This window comes from Rhinichthys klamathensis, unplaced genomic scaffold, assembly GCF_029890125.1.
Source record: "Rhinichthys klamathensis goyatoka isolate OS25496 unplaced genomic scaffold, OSU_Roscu_1.1 h1tg000170l_1, whole genome shotgun sequence".
Classification (NCBI taxonomy): Eukaryota; Metazoa; Chordata; class Actinopteri; order Cypriniformes; family Leuciscidae; genus Rhinichthys; species Rhinichthys klamathensis.
Window position 1 is genome coordinate 628759 of NW_026606701.1, and position 26960 is coordinate 655718.

Below are 26960 nucleotides of genomic sequence, written 5' to 3' on the forward strand. Positions count from 1 at the left end.
CTCCTTAGTTTTGCTAAGGTTAATTTCATTGCTAGCACTTTATGTATCCTTATTTACGGGGTGTTTGTGCTAGAGGTGTGGATCTTTACTTGCCTCACGATCCAAATCCATTACAATTCAGAGGGTTACAATTCTTCTCAGTGCAACACGATGCATCTTTTGCCTCCAATTCTTTTATTAATAATAATTATTATATTAAAGCTGCAGTCCGTAGCTTTTTTGGGTTAAAAATTATAAAAAAAAAAATTTTGAGCAAGTACATAACCAGCCAGTGTTAAAAACTCTGCTTGGCTTAGCTCGATTCAAAACGGTAAACTTGTAATAATGTTTTTTATTCCAGTGGTACTGGTGGATTTCCGTGGGAAATTCGAGCATGTCTTTGCGTCATTACGTCACATCTGTACACATAAAGAAGGAGTCTCGGCTAGTAGGCTATATTGCGTGTTAGGCATAGACTGTGTTAGGATGTTGGAGGTGGAGATTTATAGCCTTTTCTCACAGCACTTGATATAATTAAACTTATCAAATCAATTTGATGGCGGATCCAGAAAGGTTCAAACGACAATCACCAGTGACAACTGGAGATTCACCCGCTGTAAAATGCAAAAGACTTCGTTCGGACTTCCGAGTGGCTACTGAAAAAAAGAGACTGCAACCGGCCCATGCGAAAACAAGGATAATATCGGAAGGGCATTAAATGTAGTCACGCAATGCTGATGTTGAACATTAACAATTTGAGAACAAAGCACGATTTACTGCAATGTCAGAACCAGAACAAAAAGTGGATGTTACTTACTTGTTCAGATGACATTTTCTGGTGAAAATTTTTATGTTGGTCATACTTCCAAAAAGAATAATCTGTGATTCTGAATGCCAGTATCCACATCAGCGCGGTGACTGACAGCTGCACACTCTCCTCAAACATTGTGTTCATCCGCGCTGTGCCGTGTCGAGGCACAACTCACGTAAAGTTATTAATTCCCCGAATAACTGCAATTGCAGATTTCGAACAGAGATGGCGACAGAGGAAAAACTGCGGACTGCAGCTTTAATAATCACAATATTTTACATAATTTTACATCTATGTAACAGAAGCATTCAAGTAAGAAATACTACAGAAATCGAATAATCAAATGTAAAAATAATCACTGCATAGTCTTTAGTGTATTAATTACAAATAAATGTATTATTATTAAAGTTACAAAAGTAATTCAGTCAAGAGCAGTGAGTGATTACCTATTTCTTTTGATGTTTGATTAACATTAGTGACACAGACAGCAGCAGGTTTATTATAATAAGACCTAATGCACTTTCCCCAGACTGCTTACTTTCACTTTAGCCATAACCGACTATGTTTACACGAATACTCGCCAAGACCGATATTTTGAAATGTGTGTATTTTACCATTTATGTGTAGTAAGCAGCAAAAGATATCTGAATTCGGGATCGCATGTTCTCTGAGAGAGGCGGATTTTTGTGCGTGCGCTTTGGCTGTTTCAGTCAGCGCGACGTTATATTTTCCGTGGCTTATTACACTCAATAACACTCTTTAGCATCAAACACATCCCGCACTTTATTTCCGCTGTCATGGGTGTTTTTTTCTGTAAAATAAACTAAATTAAAACATCAGACACGAGTGCTTTGCTTACGAAGGACATGTATGCAACCTTTTTATTAATACAATATTAATATAATAAGATTATAATAAGAGTACTTTATTTACAATTAAAACAGTATGTTTTAATAGGTATGATATGCCTATTAAATTAGATTTTTTTAAAATCGATTCTTTTCTCTGCATCGATGCAGAATCATTCACATCAGCCTTGCGATGCATCATAAAAACAATTATATTCCACAGCTGTAATTTGTGTGTTGTGTGTGCAGTGCAAGTGGTGGTCTGGATGGGGAGTCTCACTCTCTGAACAGCACTCTACTGGAGTACGTGGATCTCACCCGACAGCTTCTGGAGGCTGAGAACGACAAAGATTCAGACACACTGAGAGACATCCGCTCTCACTTCAGTGCCCTAGTGGCCAACATCATACAGAATGTACCAGGTACACATACACGAGGCCTTTTTGCAGCAGGTCTTAGTTCACTAAACTGAAATTTAACTTGAACTGACCTCATGATTGTGTTTCTGCAGTACATCAGAGGAGGAGTATATTCCCTCAGCAGTCACTGAGGCACAGTCTGTTCATGCTCTTCAGTCATTGGGCTGGACCCTTCAGCATCATGTTCACACCACTGGACCGATACAGTGACCGCAACATGCAGATTAACAGACACCAGTACTGCGCACTGAAGGTACATTCTCACAAAACACACATTTGCCTTTGCAGCCGTCTCAAATTGAACTTTTATCGAGTCTGAATATGGTCTATGATGTGTGTCTGCACAGGCCATGTCCGCAGTGCTATGTTGTGGTCCGGTTGCTGATAACGTTGGCCTGTCTTCTGATGGGTATCTGTATAAGTGGCTGGACAACATTCTAGACTCTCAAGACCGCAAGGTAACCACATGCCACTCACGTGCCCGCATTAGCATCACTAACCAATCGACTTTTATGAACTGTGACGTGTGTGTATCTTTGTACTCAGGTGCATCAGTTGGGTTGTGAGGCAGTGATGTTGTTATTAGAGCTGAACCCAGATCAGAGCAATCTGATGTTCTGGGCAGTAGATCGCTGCTACACTGGCTCACGCAGGGTTGCTGCCGGCTGCTTCAGAGCAATCGCCAATGTCTTTCACAACAGGTACATATGACAATGAGCCTGTGATGGATGTGATTGAATTTGTCTCAGTAATTCAGATTAAATGAATACTGTGTGTTTTTTGTCTCTTGCAGGGATTACCAGTTTGACACTGTGGTTCTGCTGAATCTCATCCTGTTTAAAGCTGCCGACTCTTCCAGAGACATCTATGAGGTCGCCATGCAGCTATTGCAGGTCAGTAAAGATGCTTCCTTGAGTCAAGGGAAAATAATGTGATTTTCATATAATATTATATCATAATAAACACACAAAAAATACATAAATCATTTAAATAGCAGTTCTCATATTAAACAAAGTGTACAAAAATTATAAACTAGGAAGCAATGCCTTTTGACCATGCTCTGCTTCCTGTATAAAGACTTGCTTCCTGTTTAAAGATTGTGTACATTTTAATTGTGAAATATTTGCACAATTTATTTGTGCTGGGAGAAAGAGAAACTAAGGGAAGAGGAACTTTGAGAAACTTTGTTTCACATAGCTGGAATACACTACAAGACTTTTAAAATCATACACTTGCCAACTTTACAGAGAAAAAATCCCGTCCTGGGCCTCTAAATGACTAAGGATCACACACCAGATATCGTTTTGACCACAACAAACTCACACATAAACATGCGCCACATTGATAGAAGCATGACAAATGAAGAAAAAAAAAGTCTGTTTTTAAAAATGGCTCAAAATATCAAACATGTTTCATATCCTCTGACTGGATGAAATCATACAACGAGCGCGACCTATCAAACTGCATTGATTTGGACTTCAAAACGTTGGTTGCAATTGAAGTCCATTATTCGAAGAAAAATTCAGAAATGTTTTCCTCAAAAAACTTAATTTCTCTTCCACTGAGGAAAGAAAGACATGGGTATCTTGGATGGCATTGGGGTGAGTAAATTATTAGGAAATTTTCATTTTGAGGTGAACTAATCCTGTAAAGTTTGTGGCACCACACACTAAAGGTGATGATACACAGGGCAAATTTTTGAGCAATGTTGCTGGGCAATGTTGCCGTCAACGGGCAACCAGATGAGACACAGGGCCCACGACCGATCTAAATTATCCAGATAGAAATTTATTGCCCATTTTCAATAGGAAAGTACCCAAGCAACAATCGCTTGGCAAGATTGCCCAGCAACATTGCTCAAAAAGTTGCCCTGTGTATCATCGCCTTCAGGGATTATTTTTGTTATACTGGCTCTGACTTTCAGCAACTAGCATTGACTCAAAAATTTGGACAAACATCATGTTATGTATTCCAGCCTTTAGCATAAAGTCGTGTCTACTTTACTGCTCATTTTGGCCAAGAACTGGCAAGTGGGCTCATCTGAATGACCATGTAAAGTGACCAGCCACAGTTTATGGTCAAACAAGTGTAGTTGGATTTGAAGTTAAAGGCAACAAGCTCAATAACTTGTAGTAAATATTAATGTGTGTATGCATGTGTTTGCATGTTAGATTCTGGAGCCCAAACTGTTCCGTTACGCCCATAAACTGGAGATCCAGCGTGCTGATGGGGTCTTGTCTCCAGCCTCCCCTCTTCCTCACCTGTACTCAGTGTCCTACTACCAGCTCAGTGAAGAACTGGCACGGACTTACCCGGAACTCACCCTGCCCATCTTCTCAGGTACCAGTGTTATTCTTAACTGAAACTAAATATCAATACGTAATTTGAATAAAGCTGAAATACAATAATATATCAATAATGGCAGCATTTTCTTCTACACACTTACTGTGTTTGTAATGAGATTCTGGGTGGTTTTATTCAGAGGTGAGTCAGAGAATACAGACAGCACACCCTGGTGGGCGACAGGTGATGCTGCATTATCTTCTACCCTGGATGAACAACGTGGAGCTGGTGGACTTCAAGCCTTCAGCAAGGCGTCAAGATGAACCTTCGTCGACGGAGGAAGAGGAGGACGCCCATGAGAGAGATCTGATGATGGTGAACAGCCGTCGCTGGCTGAAAGGAGAGGGCTGGGGTTCACCACATGCCACTACCATGATCCTCAATAACCTCATGTTCATGACTGCGAAGGTAAGTGCCCACATACTACATGCAGACTATGTGCTGACTATTGGACAGGGTTTCTACTGTCTCAAAAAACCTGGAAATATCAGGACATTATGATTTCTATGCCTGGAAAAAATAAAATGTATATAGTGAATATAGCAAACATAATTTTTCTGTTGGTTCCTAGTAAAATATTTCTTTGGCAACATATGTCTTGATATTCATTGGGTAGATGTTGTTTTTTGTTTGAATGGAGGTATTTGTATGTTAAGTTATAATAGATATTCATTTTTAATGAATGTTACACTGTATTGTAATGTATTCTGTCACACATTAATCAAAAAAATTTTTGTTTTTTTGTGTGTATATGTTTTCCAAAATAATTTTGGAATATTTATTTGAGTTTTATTTTATTATTATGTAAATCAGGGATTCTAAACTCTGGCCCTCAAGGTCCACTTTCAAACAAAATAAAAAAATCATTAATTGATAAAAACTCCTGATATAAATAAAATTATTTTAACACATTTATACCAAAGTTTTCAAGAAGATCATTACATAAATGTTAGTATGGTCTAAATTTACAGTATGGTGATGAGTTCGCATGGTCAGAGATTGAGAATGTCTGGACCACTTTAGCTGACAGCTGGCCCAAGAATCTGAAGATCATCCTGCACTTCCTCATCAGCATGTCTGGTGTCAACAGTGAACCAAGTCTCCTGCCTTATGTGAGTTACACCTGGCCCTGCCAATCAAACATCAGATACTCAATACCTGAGTAGATGGGCTGCACTTGAGACTTGAGGCCATGTTACTTAACTAGTTTGTTGGATACTATTGTTTCTGAATGTTTTTTTTCTAATATTTTCAGATCAAGCGAGTGGTGGTGTATCTGGGCAGGGATAAGACGATGCAGCTGCTAGAGGAGTTAATGTATGAGCTGGAGCTAACAGACCCTGTATCCTCAGCTGTCACTCATATGGATAACCCACCCTACTACCGCATTTCTTCCTCTTACAAAATCCCATCTGTTACATCAGGTATATATGCTTTAAACCAGTCTGACTATGTATCTTTCTCAACATGACCTTTATACAAACAAAGTTTAGTATCTTTATAGATACCCAAAAGAAAATGTATTGAAGTAGGAACAATTCAGGAAACCAAAATATTACAGAAAGCTTCCTGATAAACATGTGATGATAAATCTTGAGATCTAAGGAAACGGTAATATTTTCACATTTTCTTTTGTTTAAATGTTTTCTTTTTTCAGGAACAACGTCCAGTAGTAACACCATGGTTCCTGGACCTGATGGACACCATGACAGCAAACTCAAAGATTCCAACATGGAGGACAGGTAAGAGTTAATACTGATACTACAGGATTAGGAATCTTGTTTGGAAATGGGGTCCATATTTAAGAAAACAAAAAACATTTCTGTTGCATTTGTCCTCAGTGTTTACCCACAACAAAAAACATACAGCTCGACCAGTGTAGTCCGAGTCGTGAACAAATTAATCCTACAAGCCTTTGTAATGAATTGGTCAAAATAACTAATCTCATCGAACTGCCGAAGTCATTACTTGTATACTGCTGAAAATAAACCAAGATCTGTTTATTAGCTATTACTGACTGGTTGTTCATTATTTGGTGCTTCCTCATTAGTACTTTGTTGAATTATGAAGATGTTAAGTGAAACTTGAATTTCTGACGTTCTATATATCTGCACAGTTACACTCATTTGGACATCTACACTGGTCTGAACAGTAATCTGAACCGACAGCACCATCGACTGGAGTCCCGCTACAGCAGCAGCTCAGGAGGGTCCTATGAGGAGGAAAAGAGTGAGTACATTAACATCACTACTTCAAATCAGTGCTCCCTCTTACTTCTGATGTTGCTCCTGCTCAGATCAAAATACTCAGTCTGAAGACAGACTCAAAAATGTGTGGATTTAAAGGTTGAAACCGGAAAATTGAATGGGTAGCATTTCAGTGATTTTTCCCTGTGTTTTTGTCTTACTATATGTGAATTTCAATTCAAAAGTTTGCAGTCAGTAAGATTTATTAAGAAATTAATACTTTTATTCAGCACAGATGTAAAGAAATGTATAATGTTACTATGATAACATTATAAATGATTTATTGTTATTTATAATGTTATATATATATATATATCAAATAAACACTGTTCTTTTGAACTTTCTATACATCAAAGAATCCTGAAAATGTATTGTATGACTTCTGAAGGATCATGTGACACTAAAGACTGGAGTAATGGCTGCTAACAATTCAGCTTTGCCATCACAGGAATAAATTACATTTTAAAATATATTTAAATAGATAAACATATTTTAAATGATAATAATATTTCCCAATATTACTGTTTTTCCTTTATTTTTGATCAAATAAATGTATCCTTGGTGAGCATAAGAGAAATCTCACTGACCTCAAACTTTTGAACTGTAGTGTTTATGATCATGTTGTTTCTCTCTTTAGGTGACTCTATGCCTGTCTACGCTAACTGGCGTCTAAAGGTGATGGATCATAACCAGCCAGAGCCTCTCCCGTTTCCTCCCACTGGCGGCTGCTGGTCCCCACTTATTGATTACCTGCCTGAGACCACCACACCTGTAGTCTCCTTGCACAGGTGAAGGACATATTTAGTGTGTCATTATGTCATATGTCAGCGTTCCCTTTCGATACTTCACTCGTACTGCGTACTGTTATGGGAAAACTCATTTTTCTCTGAATTCTGAAGCCTTTTTAATCACACAGTGAAACTGCACGGCCATTGGTTCGTGCAGAGTAATAAAACGAACCAATGGGGAGGCAGCGGAGCGACATTCAGGATGATTACTTTGAAAAAGATCCTCTCCCAAATATGCCCAGGGGACTGGTTCTTCTCTCTGGACCTGAAAGACTTTCACATCCAGATAGCCCCCTATCACAGGCGATTCTTGAGATTCGCCTTCAAGGGATTGGCATATCAGTATACCGTCCTGCCATTCCACCTCAAAACTTCTGTTCAAGCTGGTGAAACACCTCGTGGTATGGGGACACCACAACCTGTGCTCTCTGAAGCCCCTTTTCCACCAAAGCATTTTGAGAGCCGGTTCGGAGCCGGTACCTACTCGCGAACCAGTTCTTTGTGTTTCGACAGCCAAAGAACCGGTTCTCGGCCAGGAAAATTGGTTCCAAAGCGGCTCCAACTCTTTGTTGGACTAGAACGGTTCTTTTACCACGTCATGCTTACGTCGGGGGCTGGGGGCAGGGTTATTGTGACTAACAACACGACGGGAATGGGAAAGTTAAGACGTATGGCGACAAAAACACAGTGACGTAACGACGTCGTTCGCTGGGCTCTCTAGTCAGTGGAAAAACAAACAGGTTCTGAGAAGGTTCACAAGTTAAACCAACTTTGAACCAGCACCAGTTCCGAACCAGTTCTTTTTTGGTGGAAACAAAGGTGTGAGAGCAGCGCACGTGCCGGGCAAACTGAACCAAGGGGCAGACATGCTATCTCAAAGCAACGTCCCCTCGGAGGAGTGGATGCTTCACCCGCACACGGTTCACAAAATATGAGAGATCTTCAGGAAGGCAGAGGTCGACCTCTTCGCCACAGAAGACAACTCTCACTTCCCAACTTATTTCTCAAAAATCAGGGATGCGCTGGCCCACGACTGGCCCAGCCTTCTCCTATACGCATTTCCCCCGATCGCACGGATCCCTCAGGTCATCAGACGAATCAGGGAATACAAACATGTTGTCCTCTTCGTGGCCCCTCTCTGGAGGAACCAACCTTGGTTCTCAGAGCTGACACAGCTGCTCACAGCAGCCCCGTGGCCCATCCCTCTGAGATGGGACCTCCTCTCTCAGGCGAACAGGACGATTTGGCACCCCCAACCCGAGTTGCGGGCACTGCACCTTTGGCCCCTCGATGGGAGCCTATGGACCTCCCTGAGAAAGTTTTAAACACTATTTCCGAGGCTAGAGTCTACACGACGCTTCTATGCCCTTAAATGGTCTGTGTTCTCCGCCTGGTGCACAACTCAGAGCGCAGACCCTCTCTCTTGCGACATATCTTTGATATTGTCTTTCCTGCAGGAGCTGCTGGATAAGGGACGCACTCCCTCAAGGTTTATGTGGCAGCCATAGCAGTGTTCCGCGCCCCTGTGGCTGGCCAAACTGTGGGCAGAAACAACCTTGTGGTTCGTTTCATGAAGGGGTCCAGGAGGCTGAACCCGCCTCACCCCCTCACCGTCCCTACATGGGACTTGTCTACAGTGCTAAGGGCTCTCAGGAGCCCTCCCTTTGAGCCACTCCAGTCAGTCGACCTGCGACCACTGACGCTAAAGACCATACTTCTTGCTAGTACTAGCATCGGTCAAGCGTGTCGTTGACATACAGGCACTCTCTGTGAGCGCCTCATGCTTGGAATTTGGGCCAAATTACTGCAAAGTTGTCCTCAAACCAAAGCATGGTTATATACCTAAGGTGCTCTCTACTCCGTTCAGAGAGTCATTTCAGGTAATTTCCTGAAAGGTAATTTCCCCTCTCAGCACTTCCTCCCTCCGCAGATGAACGAAAGCTGCATTTACTCTGCCTTGTCAGGGCTTTGAGAATATACATAGAGCGCTCCGCCTCTTTTAGATACGTGGAACAGCTTTTTGTATGCTTCGGAGGCCGCACCAAAGGGCATCCGTTCACAAAGCAGAGGATATCCAGATGGATAGTGGACGCATTTGCACTATCCTATTCTTCGACAGGCCTACAATGCCCCATTGGAGTAAGAGCTCATTCCACTAGAGGCATGGCCTCGTCCTGGGCCTGGTCCAGTGGTGTCTCCATTGGTGATATTCGTGCGGGGGCCAGCTGGTCCTCGCCGTCCACATTTACCAGGTTCTACAATCTAGAAGTCCCTGCTCTGCAGGCACAAGTCCTTTCTGTCTAGTGGATTTGGCCTCAGTCGAGCCCAAACCACTATGAACTCTCCCCCTATTATATGGGGTAACTCTGTGGCTATCGCCTATTGCTATAATACCTTTGTGGCTCTGATCAAGGTCTAGGCCACTGGTAACAGGCTATTGCCTTCTCTTACCTGGCCAGCTCTCAGCCCTTCTAGTGCCTAGGCCATACAGGTTTTCTTGGAACGATTGTCTAGGGCAGGATCAACCTCTATGAGTTCTTCCTGGTTTTCGTTCCTAGGCGGCTCAGACTTACGTCAGAGCCCCTAGCGAACTGAGTATTCCCTGTTATGTCTTGGTTCCTCAAGGCTCTGCTGAGGGCTTAAGGCCAAGTATATCATTAGTCGTTCCGCAGCCATAGCACGGTGTGATTGTATTGGTTCCCCATAACAGTGTCTAGCAAAGCAGTACGAGTAAAGTATCGAAAGGGAACGTACTCAGTTACTTGCGTAACCTCGGTTCCCTGAGATACGGGAACGAGTACTGCATTTCAGGCCGTGCTATATTGCTGCACGACACTCAGTTCGTTGCTTCAGTGGAATTTAATCTGAGTATCCTATGCCAGATCGCCTGCTTTATAGCCAGATGCCATGCCCAAATTGGCGCGCTCTGGCGGTTTCTCTGCCATAGGCTCGTGCAGCTCCGCTGCCTCGCCATTGGTTCATTTTATTACTCTACACGAACCAATGGTCGTGCAGTTTCACTGCGTGATTAAAAAGGCTTCAGAATTCTGAGAAGGAGTTTTCCCCATAACAGCGTCTAGTGACGCAGTACTCGTTCCCGTATCTCAAGGAACCGAGGTTACGTAAGTAACCGAGTACGTTTTTCTCCTTGACCTTTGACCACTGACAACACACTGTCATTTCTTTATAGGTGTAACATTGCTGTGATCTTGCTGACCGACCTCATTGTAGACCACGGGGTCAAAGTGGAATGGAGCGCGTACCTTCACCTGCTGCTGCATGCCATCTTTATAGGTAACACATACACAGCTCTACAGTTTATTTAAATCATTAACCCTGGAAAGTGCCACATTGTATGTCCTGTAATGCTCTGTGTTTATTTGTGTGTGTAGGTTTTGACCATCAGCACCCAGAGGTCTATGAGCACTGCAAGCGTTTACTGCTCCACCTGCTGGTGGTCCAGGGCACCAACAGCAGTGTCCAGTCACTGGCATCTGTATTGCTCCGCAACCGCGAGCTGAACGAGCCCAGAGTTCTGACAGTCAAACCTGCTCTTCAGGAGTTCAACCTCACAGGTACTTTAAAGCTAATGTTACATAGACATTTCTTCCTAATCGATGATGATTAATTATTATTATAATAACCAATTAAAATATTAGCCATGTCCCAGTGTTTTTATACTAATAATAAAATAATTGTGAATTGATTTGTCTCCCAGGTGTCACAGAGCTGATGCCAGACTACCAGCCATCTCCAATGACAGACTCTGGCCTGAGCTCCAGTTCCACATCCTCTAGTATCAGTCTGGGCAGCACAGTCCTGCCTCACCTCCCCCCTACTCTTCTTAATGAGGTGGACCTATCTGCAGAGCAGGACGAGAAGGTCAAAAACCTCATTGAGTTCATCAGCTCAAGGTGAGGGGGTCACTGCACGACACTATGTCAAATTCATCCTCTCAGCTTTGCAATTTCATTATCAGAGTACTGAATACACCAAACACTTCCACCAATAACATGCTGCAATCCTGCTTGATCAAACCTCGCTTGAGAGTTTTGTATGTGCTGAGTGGTTCTGGCAAAGAAAGAATGGGGTGATGTAGCATATTGGGAACTGCCATTGTTGTGCGCATCAGGAGATATTTTACTCCAGGTTGCTTTAGAACTAGGGCTGGGCAATATATTGGTATCAGTATTTATCGAACAAAATAAATCCATGATGTCAGTATTAAACATTTTGTGTAATGCGAGTAATTTTTGACGCATGTAGTTAAATCTCACGTGTGTGAGCAGCACAGTTTCGTCTACTGCAAATGCTACGTGATGCTAATGGTGTTTTTAGCATCTCCCTTCTCACTATATGAGAAAATCCACATGAATTTAATCTCCGGATCTACTCTCACACAATTTCATTTGATAAAAGTTATCATCCAAAATACACTGGAACTCAAAGCTTTCCAAAAATGTGTTCAAGTTTTATTAATTCATTTTAATAGACACTATTTTTGAGGATTAATTTGTATTAAACCGTAAAACACAGAATACAGAAAACACAGACAACAAACAGGAAACACAGAATTTAGGTAGGTAATTTTATTTTGGAAAAAATAATATATATTTCATTGGGCCCTAAATTAAGAGGTACAGCTTACCCTTTGGAGTTTACTTAACTCAAATAAGTTATGTTTACATTCATTCTTGAGTTCTAACAAACATATAGAATGCATTTGTTGATATGAAATGAATATCATATATTGAGTATCTTGATAAATATTGATATCAAATGTTATGAAAAAAATATTGTAATGATATTTTTGGCCATATCACACATCCCTTTTCAGAACTGTTGACCCTGTTGAAGTTAAAGGAGAACTGCAAGTCCAGCTGGGGTTCATGATAGAGCACGTTTTTTTGTAAAATGACTTTCCTCATAGTTGTCTCTGCATATTATTAAGATGGGAAGGGTGGATAAAATAACAAAGCGTTTCTTCAATTTTGTTACCAAATATTAATGTTGTTCCTGGTAAGTTTCCGTGGATACATATTGAATGAGTATTTATTTTGTGTTTAAGTTATTGTATTTTTTCCTCTGCCTGCAGCCATGTCTAACAGGAGAGGGTATTGTTGCCTTGCATGCGTGTGTGTGTGCTCAGTCTCGTTTCTGTGTGAACGTTTGATTCAGAGTGTTTTTATACATACAGTTTGTTTGTTTACTGGGAGTTGTGTGAGCCTGCTTTGCCTTTGTTCTATGTTAGATATTTTCTGCCGTGTCACTTCCTCTAATTCTGTTCTTCTGATTGGTTGGCCCATAGGAAGCGTGGTCCGCTGTGGAACCATGAAGACGTCTCTCCTAAAAATCCCAACATCAAGAGTGCTGATCAGCTTAGTGTATTCCTTCGTCATGTTGTCAACGTCTTCAAACAGACACCGTCCGGTAAGACATGGCATATGCTAATTTCACTGCATTATGTAGTGGACCAACTTCCATATGGAGGAATACATATTTTTTTACCTGAAGTGAATCGAATTGTTTAGTCTTTGATTGATTTTTGTGATGTATGTTTGATTAGGTTATCAGTTAGAGCAGGAGCTGAGTGAAGTTGCTTTGCAGACCGCTTTGTCCTGCTCATCACGGCACTATGCCGGTCGCTCCTTCCAAATCTTCAGAGCGCTAAAACAGCCACTCACAGCCTCCACGTTGTCAGATGTGCTGTCTCGTCTGGTAGAAACTGTGGGAGATCCAGGGGAAGAGGCTCAGGTATATAGAAGTGTCCCACTGTTCCAGTTTTTTTTTTTTTTTTTTGTCTGCTGACCTGATCAGGGCCAGTACGTCAGATTTTCATTGGCCCTACTACTACAATAAGTAGTGATTTTAGTGTCAGAGAAAGTTTTTTATTTTCTATTAAACTTTCTCTTTATATTTATGTATATTTAAATATATATTAAATAAAGAAAAATCTGATATTTTTGTCAGCAAAAGATTTGTATTAAGCTCTGTATTAAATAAATATATTTATATTTAAATAAAAAACAATTATTTAAATATAATATATATTTTTTTATGAAGAGAACGGTTTAGTAAAAAAAAGAAAATTTTACTGTTTTTTTTTTTTTGTCAGAAAAGAGTAAACAAATTTAAAATTGAATTTCAACAAAACCTTATCTATGTTAGCCAATTAGATTATTAAATCAGTGTTTATGTTGGCCTGATCATACATGTAGCATTCGTGTCAACTGACCCGAAACACTCTCACACTGTTCCCAGCCCGCCTTAAAGTCCCCATGAAATCAAAATTGAAGGTTGGAAATGTCAGAGGAAATTACATCAACACATTGAATAATGCAGTACGTTTCAAGGCACTTCAGTGGGCCTTTAAGTGTTGATCCCTGAACAGTCATAATCAAATGTTTCATCTGTCTCCCGCAGGGTTTTGTTATTGAGTTGCTGTTGACACTTGAGGCTGGTATAGACACTCTGGCTGAAACGATGAAGAGCTATGACCTGCTTACTGCACTCTCACAGTAAGACATGCTCTGCTACGATAAAATATTATTTCCATCGTATACAGCACATTACTAAAAATGCTGTCTCCATCTCTTGTAGGGCCTCCCATGATCCTCTGCAGGGCACCAAGTTTGCCAGTAACAGGAAAAGTACCGGTCAGCTGAATCTCGGCAGTGGAAGTTTCTTGCATGTCCATTACAGCCACACTCGCAGCAACTCCCTCCGTGCCAGTCTGATGGGTGAGCGTCTTGGAGACCGTCACCGCAGCAATACCCTTGATGTAGCCGACCGCTTGGGCGGCAGCCACGGCAACCTTGCCCGCACTCGGAGCTTATCATCATTACGAGAGGGTGGTGGCCGTGGCGATGGAGGAGGTGGAAATGGAGGAGGATCTGGTGAGGTGGTGCCACCGATGGACCCCACCAATCTGATGGCGACGGTCTTCTGGATTGCTACGTCGCTACTAGAGTCCGATTATGAGTTTGAGTACTTGCTGGCACTCAGGCTGCTGAACCGACTGCTGGCCCAGATGCCCCTGGAGAAGGTGGACAGCAGGGAGAAGCTGGAGAGAGTGCAGGCCAAACTAAAGTGGTATAACTTCCCCGGCCTGCTGACTCTCTTTCTGAAGGGTTTCACTTCAGCTGCAACGCAAGAGCTCACAATTCACCTCCTCAGTAAACTCATCACTGTTTCCCGACACACACTCATAGACCCCTCACAGCTAGCAGGTGCGCCCATGGTTTCGGAACATTTTAAAATCTGAGATTTTGTTATGAATTTTCATACCTGGGTCTTAAAAATGAATGAGAGTGTGGATCCATGTATTTATTGTCTTAACTTATTTCCTGTTAGGTTTTCCTCTGAATATCCTGTGCCTTCTGCCGCACCTGGTCCAGCACTTTGACAACCCCACAGGGTTCTGTAAAGAGACTGCTGATCGGATCGCCAAAGTGTGCGTTGAGGAAAAGTCAGCCACACTGGCCAACCTGGCTCACATGATGAGCCTGTACTCAACGCACAGCTACTCACGAGACAGCACCAACTGGATCAACGTGGTGTGTCGCTACTTGCACGACTCCTTCTCTGAAATAACCTTCAACCTGGTCACATACCTAGCTGAGGTGAGATGAGTTTGATTGAGTCATACAGTTGGAACTAAGTTGGGATATTGTTGAAGTGTTTACAGTTTTAAGTATCTAATCCTCTTTTTCAAACAGCAATATATCTGCCTCCCTGTTAAAAACGCAGCCAATGTTAAAAACACTTGTGCTGCTTTATGTAAAATTAGTTGAAACTGTGGTGGATTTTTTCAGGATTCTTTGATGAATAGAAAGTTAAAAAAAAAGGTGTTTATTTGATAGAAATATTTTGTAAAAAAAAAAAAATATATATATATATATATTTACTGTAATTTTTTATCAGTTTAATGCACCCTTGCTGAATATAATTATTAATTTCTTCCCCCCCAAAAATCTTGCTGACCCCAAACTTTTAAATGGCAGTGTCTATGTATATAAAATGTGTTTATATTATGTGTTATATATTATTATTATTATTTATGTATTTATCAACAGTATTTGCACACTTAAAGAGACTGATGTAACAGAATGATGATTCATCAAGACACATTTTTCAAAGCTGAACTGTGCTGTCATGTAACTTTGTGCTCAAGTATATGTATATAATCTCTTGACCTTTTACCTCTTCTGTTTTAGTTATTGGAGAAAGGACTAAACAGCATGCAGCAGTCTTTACTACAGATCATCTACAGTCTACTGAGTCACATTGACCTGTCTGCTGCTCCTGTCAAACAGTTCAACCTGGAAATCATGAAGATTATTGGCAAATATGTACAGGTGTGTGTACAATTTACTCTTTCTGTTGTTAACAGTTAGAACATCAGTCCCTCCAGAGGTTTATTTTAGTATGCCTGTCCCATTTCACGGTACTGGAGAGTGGACTTTGCTGTAGAGTGTGTATTTGTCTGTATGAATGGCCCGGGGGCTGTTTGCTTTTGGAGGCCTTTTGAGTAACTATAAGCTGCGTCATTGCTTTCCTACTCTGTGGTCTTTATTGAAGCTTTTTATCTTGCGAGTCCCTCGAGGTTAAATGGCTATTGTAAAAAAAAATGGCTCAAGAGTTTTGTTGTGTCTGTGCGTTGCCACAGAGCCCGTACTGGAAGGAGGCCCAAAACATTCTGAAGTTGGTGGTGTCCCGCTCAGCGAGTCTGGTGGTTCCTGATGAGGTGCAGCGCTCCTACAGCACGGAGTCGACCGGCTCCCCGGAGATCGCTTTCACTCGCATATTCAACAACTCGTCTAAAGAGCTGCCAGGAAAAACATTGGACTTCCACTTTGACATCTCAGAGGTGCTTGGCCTGCCATTTTATTTTATTTTGTTTGTTTGTCAGTGTATGTCTATTGTAGTTACCTCATCATATTATCTTTTTTGACAGTATTTTTTTAACCTTTGACCCACAGACACCTATCATAGGTCATAAGTATGGAGACCAGCGAAGTGCAGTGGGGCGTAATGGAAAACCACAGATAATTGCCGTGACAAGAAGCACCTCCTCTACTTCCTCTGGCTCCAATTCAAATGGGCTGGTGCCAGTCAGCTGGAAGAGACCACAGCTCTCACAGGTAGTGTCAACTGTTATGAAAACCTGTCGAATCTTAATTAACCAACTAGAGCTTTGAATGATATTTTTCATTTTAATTCTAATTTTAATTGTAATGTTGTTATCTGCTTTTAGAGGAGAACTCGGGAGAAACTGATGAATGTCCTGTCTCTATGTGGCCCAGAGTCCGGCCTGCCTAAAAACCCATCTGTACGTTTTTCTTCTCATATTCAGAATGTTATTAGGCTGCATAATTTTAGCAATGGCTAATAAAACCTCTTTTCTGTAGGTGGTGTTCTCTTCAAATGAGGATTTGGATGCAGGTGACCAGCAGACTAGTCTGATCCCCACTGTAGAGGAAGTGACACGGGAGGAGGAAGTCCAAGCAGAAGATTGTGGAAGTGAACAGCAGTTTGGTGTCTTCAAGGACTTTGACTTCCTGGATGTTGAGTTGGAGGATGGAGAGGTGAGCCCAAATGCTCTGGGCATGCTGCCTCATATTTTTATCGTTAGCAATCAATCCTCAAAGTGTTTTATTTCAAACATCTCAGAACTGATACATGATTAACCTTTAACAAAAGTAAACAAAGAAAGAGTCAGTGTGTGTATTTCTTTGACATCACCTGTCTCCGTTTGTGCACCTCCACATTATCTCAGTGTCTTAACTCTCCCTAACACTCTTATTATCTTTTTTCCTCTTTTGCGTCCAGGAGCTTCAGGTAAGTTTTAAGCAGTGTTCAGGGAAAAGTTTGTGTTTTAATCTATTTTAATTGTTTGGTGTCATTATTCATTTGAAAATTTGCACCCATTCAGAAATTGCACAAAATCAAATGCCATTTCCTGCTAGCCAATCAAGTGGATTTGTTTTTAGAATTGTAGCTAATGGTTGTCGCAAGTACATGGATGGTGCAAATTAAAGGACAACTCCGGCGCAAAATAAACCTTTGGTCTAATAACACATTGGTACCGAGTCGACCGTTCTCTTGTTTTCATGATAATCGAATGTAAAGAGTTTTATCTCTAAAACCTGTTTAGCTTATAACGCTAGTATATAGGGCATAGAATAAGTAAAAATAAATCGCTAGTTGATACCATTAACAAGGCTCAAAATAGCCCCACACTAACACGGTAGCATAATGAGGCTCCCTACATGCAAACCGAAGCATTGAGAACTTTGTAAGTGTACAGACAGTTTAATAAGAAGATACTTTATAAAGACAATACACTTCACGTATACAGGCAGGATCCATCTTGGAAAACAGTCTCGACCAGTCGAACCACGAACGCCGTGCTGAGTGAGCTGGTCGATCGGAATTACTGTACGTTTGTGAAATCTAATTACATGGAAATGCATGAATTATATCGGTTTATTAAAATATATGGGTGACTAACTACAAGGGAAAAAGGGGTCCCATACTTTCATATGAGATTCCAAGTCACAGTTCAGCTCACTCAGCACGGCGTTCGTGGTTCGACTGGTCGAGACTGTTTTCCAAGATGGATCCTGCCTGTATACGCAAAGTGTATTGTCTTTATAAAGTATCTTCTTATTAAACTGTCTGTACACTTACAAAGTTCTCAATGCTTCGGTTTGCATGTAGGAACCCTCATTATGCTACCGTGTTAGTGTGGGGCTATTTTGAGCCTTGTTAGTGATATTAACTAGCGATTTATTTTTACTTATTCTATGCCCTATATACTAGCGTTATAAGCTAAACAGTTTTTAGAGATAAAACTCTTTACATTCGATTATCATGAAAACAAATCCCAGAGAACGGTCGACTCGGTACCAATGTGTTATTAGACCAAAGGTCCATTTTGCGCCGGAGTTGCCCTTTAAATAATTTTAATTTAAAGTAGAATATGAAGCATATTTTAAATGGTCATTGTTGAGTTCTCAGTGTTCCCTGACTGTGCTCTGTGGTTGTGTTGTGCATATTGTCGGCTTTTGTATAGTGTATTCATTTAATTTCTTAACCTTTTCCTTCTGTATAATTCACATAGTGTCCAGTTTAAAGTTGATCTGCGTTCCTCTTATTGGCTTTCTCCTTTTCCACCTGCAGGGGGAGAGCATGGACAATTTCAACTGGGGTGTGCGGCGTCGCTCTCTGGATAGCATTGACAAAGGTGACACTCCGTCTCTGCAGGACTGCCAGTATTCCGGCAGCACGCCCAGTCTCATCCAGCCGGAGGACACCGATGAGTCATCTGAGGAGGAGGTACTGAGCGCTAGCCAGATTCTCACCCGCTCCAACCTCGTAAGTCCCTTCTCCTCTGGGCCCCCTCCACATAGGGGGCACCGGCATGGTGTGTCTGTGCGCCAAATTGGGCTTAGACGCTGCCGCGGCCCACCTAGGCGGGGTTAGACGCTTGCTTTCTGCATAGCCCGCACTTCCGGTGTATTTAGATAAGTGCCCTATGCACTTCTCCCTACCGCCCAGCCAAGCCAACTATTGATTTTTTTTAGCATTTCAAAGCCCTTCTCTGACCCTTACTTCTATTTTGAATCCCTCTTTTTATTTGATTAGGGTAAGAAAGGTGATGGGAACCTTTTTTTCTGTCTTTTTTAGTGATCTATTAGCCAGTCAGAGAATCTTTTAATACATGGGTTTAGTTGTCTTGCATTCTTATACTAACTTTGGCATAATTGTTTAAATAGCATGATTTCATTTTAATGCCCACACATAATTTTTTCCAGATTTGCACAAAATTTAGACATCTGTCTTTCATACGGTTGCATGTCGTCTTGCGTGTTTATAAATTATTTGATTATACTTTCAGCTAAAGACAAGAAGATATTTAAGTCTCTAATTAAGTCTGAAATGAACTGGACACATTTTTTAATCTGACACAAAATCACAGAAACATGTGCCTTGTTGCTAGGAGACACATGACAAATGAAAACAATATATGTTCTTAAATCTGCTTAAAATATCAACGTGTTTAAAAACCTCGGACTGGATGGATTCATAGTCTGAAGCTAAAAAAGTCAGAGTCCGTATTCATCATAAAGTGATTTTCTGTGATGTCTGTCAACTCCGAATGCCCAAAATCTGTAGACTGCCTATGACTTTCATCAACTAGCATCAACTGGTCTGTAAATCGGTGCAAAAATCTGGGTATGTGTTGTGGTGTATTCCGGCCTTTAATTTAACACATTTTAACATGTTTAAATTTCCACAAAAATGTGCAGAAAATGCACCAAATTTTTTTTGCATATTCCTTGTGGGCCCTCTTATTACTTAAACTGCTTCATATAGTTTTTCTGCATGAATGTTTAGATCCAAGCTTAATAATATTTTATATTTCAAACCTCTACTAATTTATTATTATTGCACCCTTTCGCTTGCTATGGGGCATGAGCTACTAAACGGAGCTAAAGAAAACTGATCCTTTAAACGCTGCTGAGTGAAAGTTATCTTTCTTTTCCTGTTTTTGTCCTTTTCCTCCTACACTGTTTGAATAAGACTTGAATGCAATTGACCATATGCACGGAACGTTTTTAAGAACTTCCGCAATAATATAAGCCAGCTGGAAAACTTCAGATGAAATGTCACCAGTTGGTTTGTCGGTATTTTCAATGTTGTATCTATCAAATGTTGTATTTCCTACATCTTGAAACGTTTGGTTTTACAAATGGGGACAATCTCAGAAGGATGAACAAATAATGCTTTTGGTCATCACATAAATAATAACATTTAAAGGGCTGGAAAAATGTTCCATGTGCGTGTCCAATTACAGACATCGTGTTTCTTAACGTTCCCATTAACTTCATCTTTAATGCAATCAATAAAACTGGTTTATTGGCAAATTAGGTAAGTGTGATAACTGCATTAAAATATAAATTAAAAAATTAAAAAGTCAACCATTGATAGTTTTGTATCGATGTACAGCCAGTACAGAATGACAGCTAACAGTTCACCGGAAATCAGGAAGTAACCGTGCATATGGTCAATTGGTCTTGCCAGGTTCACATCATTTTGTCTGGCATGCCGCATGATGTCATGATATGAAAAAGTGCAGAACTCAGGAACTACTTTTCATTAATCCATTACGTACACCATGCAACATAACACTTAGTGTAGTGCAGAGACTTCTACAGCAAATGCTATGCTATACTACATTTTTAACTAAATATTGATAAATTTTCCTTTTTTACACAGCTTAATAGTGATTCTGCGACGGATGATGCCATATCCAATCACTTGGACTCGCTCCAGCAGTCGCAAGAGTCCTCCAGTAGTGTCCTGACTGAAGAGGCCACACCCAGCCTACCGCTACCCCGCCCAGACAGCCCCACCCATGAGACCGCCCACTCTGACAGCAATAGCAGCCAGCTGCCTGAGGTGGGATCAATCAGGAATCTCAATAAATTGTGGTGCACGGGTGCTATTTAGCCATTCGCTTTTTGCTCTCTTGTGGAGTTAACTGCTGCTGTTTTCTTGTCTATCAAATTCCCCCTATCATCCAATGGTGTCAATGTCAAGCTTTTGCTGCTAGAGTGTTTCCAGGGTTTTGAACACTAGGCACTGTCTGTTTCCTTTGCCAAAATGCTGGCACATTCTCTTTTCCTCACACTGGGTTGCTTCATGGGACACTTGCCATCATTGACATTAGATAATGATTGACTGCTATGAGGGTGGGGCCTGCTTGCTTGCTTGATGTGTGATTGGGGAAGAGATTATCATCAGGGACAAAAATACACCTCAGGCCTGCTGTGCTAGAACTACATCAAATTTGGTCCCAGAAAGGTTGAAAAACACAGACGTTAACACGCTTTAGGTTCTGATGATGACCACTTGCTGCTATCCAAGGACCTGAAGCCTTATCGTAAGTATTATGGAAAATTTTACCACCAGTCTACGGGGGTTTAAAAGGCAGTATCCACAAACATGAGTTTTAGGTGCATTTTCTTCATTTGGCCATTTGTATTGCATAATCCTTGACTGTTTTACATGGACTGATTATAGTCATAGATACCAAATTATCCGTTTAAACATTGCTTATCTATTTGCCAACCATCAATTGTACTCCAGATAGCATCTGCAACAACTTCCAGAAGCGTGGGGAGTGCCTGTAAATACAGCTAGGGATGAGGTTAAGCACACAGTGTAGAAAATGAGCAGAAACTCATGTATGTTGATATTGTCCTTTTTAAATCACTGTTAAAGTAATAATTCACCCAGACATTGTTATCATTTACTCACCCTCATGTTGTTGATCAGTGGGACACAAATGTTTTTTTTTTTTTTTTGAAGAATGTTCTTTTCTTTTTTTCTCCATACAATGAAAGAATAGTACCGGTAACCGCATGCTGTCAAGCTCCAAAACTACCAAAAAAAAGTATTTCACGAAATATTTCAAATCTTCTGAAGCAATACAATAAGAAAAAAAAAATTTAAATCATTTTTTTTATATATATTTTTATATTTCTATATAGCTTTCATTTTTATTTCAGTTTTGGTTTAGTAATGTTAGTACTTCAACTTAGTTCAATGGTTAGCTGCAACATCTCTCATTTATACATTTTTGAATTTCTCATTTAAGTTTTTTTTTTTTTAGTTCTATATTTTAAATCTATATTTTATTTTAGTTTTATTTCAACTACCAAAAACGACACTAACAACAACACTGGAATGATATTTGAGAGCTACAGCAGAGGGGAAGACTTTCCGTGAATAATGACAACATCAATCTGTTCCTCACACAAAGCTATCGTATGACTTCAGAAGACTTTGAATATATTGCACGAATGGTTTGGACAACTTTTATGGAGCTCTTTTGTGTTCTTTGTGTAACTTATCAACCCCTGGTCACTATATGCTTTCATTGTGTGGAAAGAGCAGTGTGAAGATTCTTCAAAGTACATTTTGTGTTTCATTGTTATACCTTTTGGAAAGACATAAGGGTGACTAAGTGATGAATGTTAGTTTTTGGGTAAAGAGCAGCCATCCAGTAGTAATCAAGTAAAAAAGGATGCACAGCCCGACTGAGAGAACATTAAAGACCACTAACAGGCTTTAGCCAGCCGTGTTACTAACACTGTAACTTAACTAACTGCTGATATCTGCATTATTTTTTATTACAGTTTATTTGGTTGATGTTTAAATGACACATTTCTACCCTGTAAAAAAAAATAACTTTAGGATGTTCCCACTGTTAAGATGATTTTCAGTTCAGTCACAATTCATAGCATAATACCCCTTATTTTGATGTTAATGAATGAACAAACAACTTTTGATCAATACTTAGTCCAGCTAAGACCAGTTGAGTCCAGTCCAGTCATACCTCAATATCAGCTCAAGGGCATCTCGCCTGTCATTCTCCAGCTCTTAGCGTAATGAGTCCAGATAAAACCATCGATAGTCTTACTCATATGCGTGGCCACCAGAGCCAAGAATGCCTAAAAGCTTTCTCTAATACCGCCTCTACTTTGGCTCCACGCCACCCTCCCTTCTTCTGTTAATGCATTAGACTCATAAATAGAAAGGAGGAGGAGAAGGAAAAAGAGAAACTCAAGTTCGTTCAATTAGATGGGGTTTTTTTTCTTTCTTAGTTGTCTCCTTAAAGTAGGTTTGAATAAAACATGAGTCTGAGATGGAACAGTTTGTTCCCAGAGATGTTTTACCATCATTCATGTTGTTTGCTGGAATTTATCTTAATGACCAATTGTCCATCATGCATTTCAAAGATTTGTAGTTTACAGGTTTTATGTGAAATTGAGCTCATGTGAGTTTGTCACCCATTGCATTTATTGTGTGATCTTCAAGAGTTTGAACCTTCAGCAATCAGTTTTAAGTTGTGAACGAAGATGTATCTCCAATAATTTCTTTTTAAATTATTGGCATATAAGTTTGGCAGCTTAGTGTCAGAAGTAGGACCTTTATTTTGACAGCTCCGAGAGCAAGGGAGCTCCCATTTCCCATATTCATTAGTTTATTATCTTTGTTTAACAATTCTAATACATTATTAGATAGAAATAAATATTTAGAGGGAAATGTTAAACAAAGAAACTAAACGGTATATGATAAAAGTATTATAGCTTTTGTCTTTCTTCGAGTAATAGGCAAAAAAGGCACATGCATATCGATTTATTCTCGTATTTATTAATTTAGTACATTTTATGTAAAATAAATATGCATTTAATTGCATTGTGTAATATCTTGTATACCCGTCTCCCTATAGAGGACAAGTGGTTTGAAGAATGGATGGATGAATATCTTATATAACTTTTATTTTTGTGTTCTCATGAAGTAGAAGACAGAATTAGTCATTCACTGATGTAAGTATCTGTGGAGTCCTGTTCGTCAGACATATTATGGGTGAAGATGTTTGATAGATTTTATAGTTAGCTGCTATTTAGCTCGGTGCTTCATGTGATTTATGAATGGAAACACAGTGGTCCATTTAATATAGATCCTCTGATGTCACAGGTTTATTCCTCTGCAGGTCACATTTGCATCATAAGTCAATGGTGAAAGATTAGCCCGTACCATTATTGATTTTTTCCCCTCTCCTAATAGAAGTACCGAGAGCGTATACCAAGGCCATTTTGTGAGTGCCGTTGCTTAAGGGTCCCTTGGTGACATTCACTCTAAGTTTATTGTTCATGCTGCCCACCTGGCCTGAATGTTTTTACAGCACAGTAAAAATAAATAGCCACAGCTCTGGAGTGTTGTAATATGGCAGTAGGTCTGCTATGTAAGTGCTTAATCCACACAAATTTAAAGCAAAGTAGCTTCAATAATATGCACTAATAATACAGATTTTTGTATTATTAGAGTATAAAGCACTCACAAAAAATATTTATGCCTATTTATTGCCCTCCAAAAAAACGGTGCCCCTTTTGCCGCATTTCCTGACTGCCCTTTATTGTCCATGTTCACATTTACAGGATGCCAGTGTAACTGCAGCGGATGAATTAAGTAGCAGTGTCAGTGAGGATACGGGGTTTGGCAGTGCCCCTCCTCTACCATCAGACCGCTCTGAAATATGTGACTTACCCGACTCCCAGGACCCCACCGACGACCTGGATCCAGCCCCCCCTCCTCCACCGGCCATTGACAGCCCGCCTGGATCCCTTTTCGATGATGAGCCGGTGCTGCCGCACCCCATCATAGACTCAGCCTTGGACTCCATGTGTGAGGAGGAGACGGTTCTGCCCCTGGCTCTGGACTCGGCCCCCGATTCAGTATGTGACGAGGATGTGACATTGGCTTTGAAAGAGCTAGATGATAGATGCGAAGAAGAGGAGGCAGATTTTTTTGGCATGTCCAGGTTGGTTTGATTTCTGTGGTAATCATTCAAGGGGTTGAAAGTCAATCATGGCTTTGTTCCAAAACCCTACCACCTACATAGACAGCTACCTTCAACGCCAGTATCCTAACCAAAATGAAACCTCAAAGTAACTGATCTGAAATGCTCTTTATAGGATTCTTCAAATAGTCACTTGCATGCAACACAACTAGCTTTTCTCACATGAAGTGCAGCATATGAAATTATAAATTATGAAATGTACACTATAGTTAAAGGCTGACCAAACTGCAATTATTCCCTATAATTTGTAACTGCTTTGGTCAGGAGGGCGCCTAGGATGCTGTCTAAGTTAGGCCACTCACAGTGCTATAGAGTGTGGTAGAATTAAAATGGCAGAAATGACCAGCACATTTTTTAGCAATCGAATTATGTACTCTGCTGTTCAAAAGTTTTGGGTCTACGATTTTTTTTAAATGTTTTTGAAATAAGTCACTTATGCTCATCATGGCTGCATTTATTTGAGTTTAAAAAAATACAGTAAAAACAGTCATATTGTGAAATAGTATATTTAATTAAATGTCTTTTATTCCTGTGATGGGAAAGCTGAAAAATCAGACTAACCCAAAACTGAACGGTAGTTTATATAGAAATTATCAGCATGCTATTGCTTCCAAATATACTTCCAAGTTTTAATTTTAGCATAAACAGACATCACTTTAACATAATCCATTATTTTCTGGGATGCATCAGGATGGATTAGTGCTTACACTGCAAATGCAACATGTTTTTGAGTGATCAGATCACAAAATGTTTTAAACCCTGTTTACAACTGTTAATTGCTGTCCACTTTTGATCGGATCATCTGAGATCTTAATACCAGGTGCAAACAGAGTCTATTTTTGCTCAGCACTGTACAATTTAATACCATTTAAGTGTTGCTTCTGTTGTGCTGTGAATAATAAGGATGAGTTTTATTAACTCTGTGAGTGGTGATCTCACACTTGGCAACATTATTGCTCTTGAAGGTCAGCCGTCTATACCCAAGCACATCAGAAAGTGCCTCCACAAAGTCTCTTTATTCATTCTTATATACACACACACTTCCTCTGCAGTGCAATAGATCATCCTCTAAGCCCTGATGTGTCTGGCTCTTACATGATTGATTAATAAAAAAACATAGGCAGTGATTCAACAAGGGGCTTAGATTTTTGCGCATACACGGCGCGATGAGGGCCTTTCCTTACTCTTCCTGGCAACTTTCTGCTGCTGAGATCCATTTAGTAGAAAAAGAGGCTGCATTCGCCACTCCGCGCGTATGGGAACTGCTCTGGTGCGGTGCAGCATCGGGTGGGGGAGGGATCGAGAGGGAAAAACAGAGAACGTCACAAACGCAGCGGGAGAATTTAGGCTAACACGTGAGGTAAAGAGCTCAGAGAGGCAACTGCGATAAAAAGAGCGTCAGAGCAGGAAGACATTGAAGGGAAGGATAAAAGCTGTTAGTGAGAGTGAGGATGAAGATGAAGGCCATGTCCTCCACATCTTTCAGCAGCACTGGTCTCAAATTCTTCTACTCTGTATGCTTCATCAAGATATTCGGCCCTTCAGTCCTGTAAGTGTGTGTTTATCTGTGTGTGCTTATGTTGATTTTGTGCAACTGCAGTAGATTTGGACTGTAACAACACTGCAGCACAGGACATCTGCAGTGAGAGAGAGAGAGAGGAGGGAGAGCTTAAGAGAAAGAACAGCATGTCTCTGTTTACGTTTTTCCTTCCTGAATGATCTGACTCTTTGTGTTGGTGCTCACGTCGCTACATGCGTCTTGAGTCTTGTTGTTTCCATCTTTGTTTACAGTCAAGATGAGGGTGATGCAGACGGCTTTCCCGAACTCCAGGCCTCGCCACCTCCGTCGCCCTTTCTCTCGGCTATTTTGGCAGCATTCCAACCAGTAGCCTATGATGACGAGGAGGACGCCTGGCGTTGCCATGTCAACCAGATGTTGTCGGACTCGGATGGGTCTTGTGCTGTGTATACCTTCCATGTGTTCTCACGACTCTTCCAGGTAAAATTAAGAGTGTTTGTGAGTTTGTACTTGCACATTGCATGAATATTAATAACCGTTTTCTGCAAATACATTACCGTTCAAAAATCT

The 26960-nt window shown here is 40.5% G+C and overlaps 1 protein-coding gene across 8 annotated transcripts in view; it reads left to right on the plus strand.

The window, feature by feature from the left end:
* fryl (furry homolog, like) overlaps window positions 1-26960 on the plus strand; it is a 144129-nt gene that overhangs the window by 101348 nt on the left and 15821 nt on the right. For 7 of the 8 annotated variants that reach the window (XM_056259821.1, XM_056259815.1, XM_056259816.1 and 4 more), the window contains 29 exons: window positions 1888-2060; window positions 2150-2310; window positions 2405-2515; window positions 2604-2758; window positions 2851-2950; window positions 4229-4397; window positions 4540-4808; window positions 5372-5512; window positions 5656-5824; window positions 6058-6142; window positions 6517-6629; window positions 7284-7434; window positions 10625-10728; window positions 10827-11009; window positions 11153-11348; window positions 12743-12864; window positions 13001-13188; window positions 13858-13952; window positions 14035-14663; window positions 14788-15056; window positions 15651-15791; window positions 16103-16303; window positions 16416-16577; window positions 16691-16765; window positions 16845-17021; window positions 18619-18813; window positions 20719-20901; window positions 24450-24832; window positions 26663-26870. In XM_056259821.1, coding sequence (XP_056115796.1) covers window positions 1888-2060; window positions 2150-2310; window positions 2405-2515; window positions 2604-2758; window positions 2851-2950; window positions 4229-4397; window positions 4540-4808; window positions 5372-5512; window positions 5656-5824; window positions 6058-6142; window positions 6517-6629; window positions 7284-7434; window positions 10625-10728; window positions 10827-11009; window positions 11153-11348; window positions 12743-12864; window positions 13001-13188; window positions 13858-13952; window positions 14035-14663; window positions 14788-15056; window positions 15651-15791; window positions 16103-16303; window positions 16416-16577; window positions 16691-16765; window positions 16845-17021; window positions 18619-18813; window positions 20719-20901; window positions 24450-24832; window positions 26663-26870 — 5308 coding nt within the window. The remainder of the gene's footprint in view (window positions 1-1887; window positions 2061-2149; window positions 2311-2404; window positions 2516-2603; window positions 2759-2850; window positions 2951-4228; window positions 4398-4539; window positions 4809-5371; window positions 5513-5655; window positions 5825-6057; window positions 6143-6516; window positions 6630-7283; window positions 7435-10624; window positions 10729-10826; window positions 11010-11152; window positions 11349-12742; window positions 12865-13000; window positions 13189-13857; window positions 13953-14034; window positions 14664-14787; window positions 15057-15650; window positions 15792-16102; window positions 16304-16415; window positions 16578-16690; window positions 16766-16844; window positions 17022-18618; window positions 18814-20718; window positions 20902-24449; window positions 24833-26662; window positions 26871-26960) is intronic. The other variant, XM_056259817.1, reaches the window with a different exon arrangement.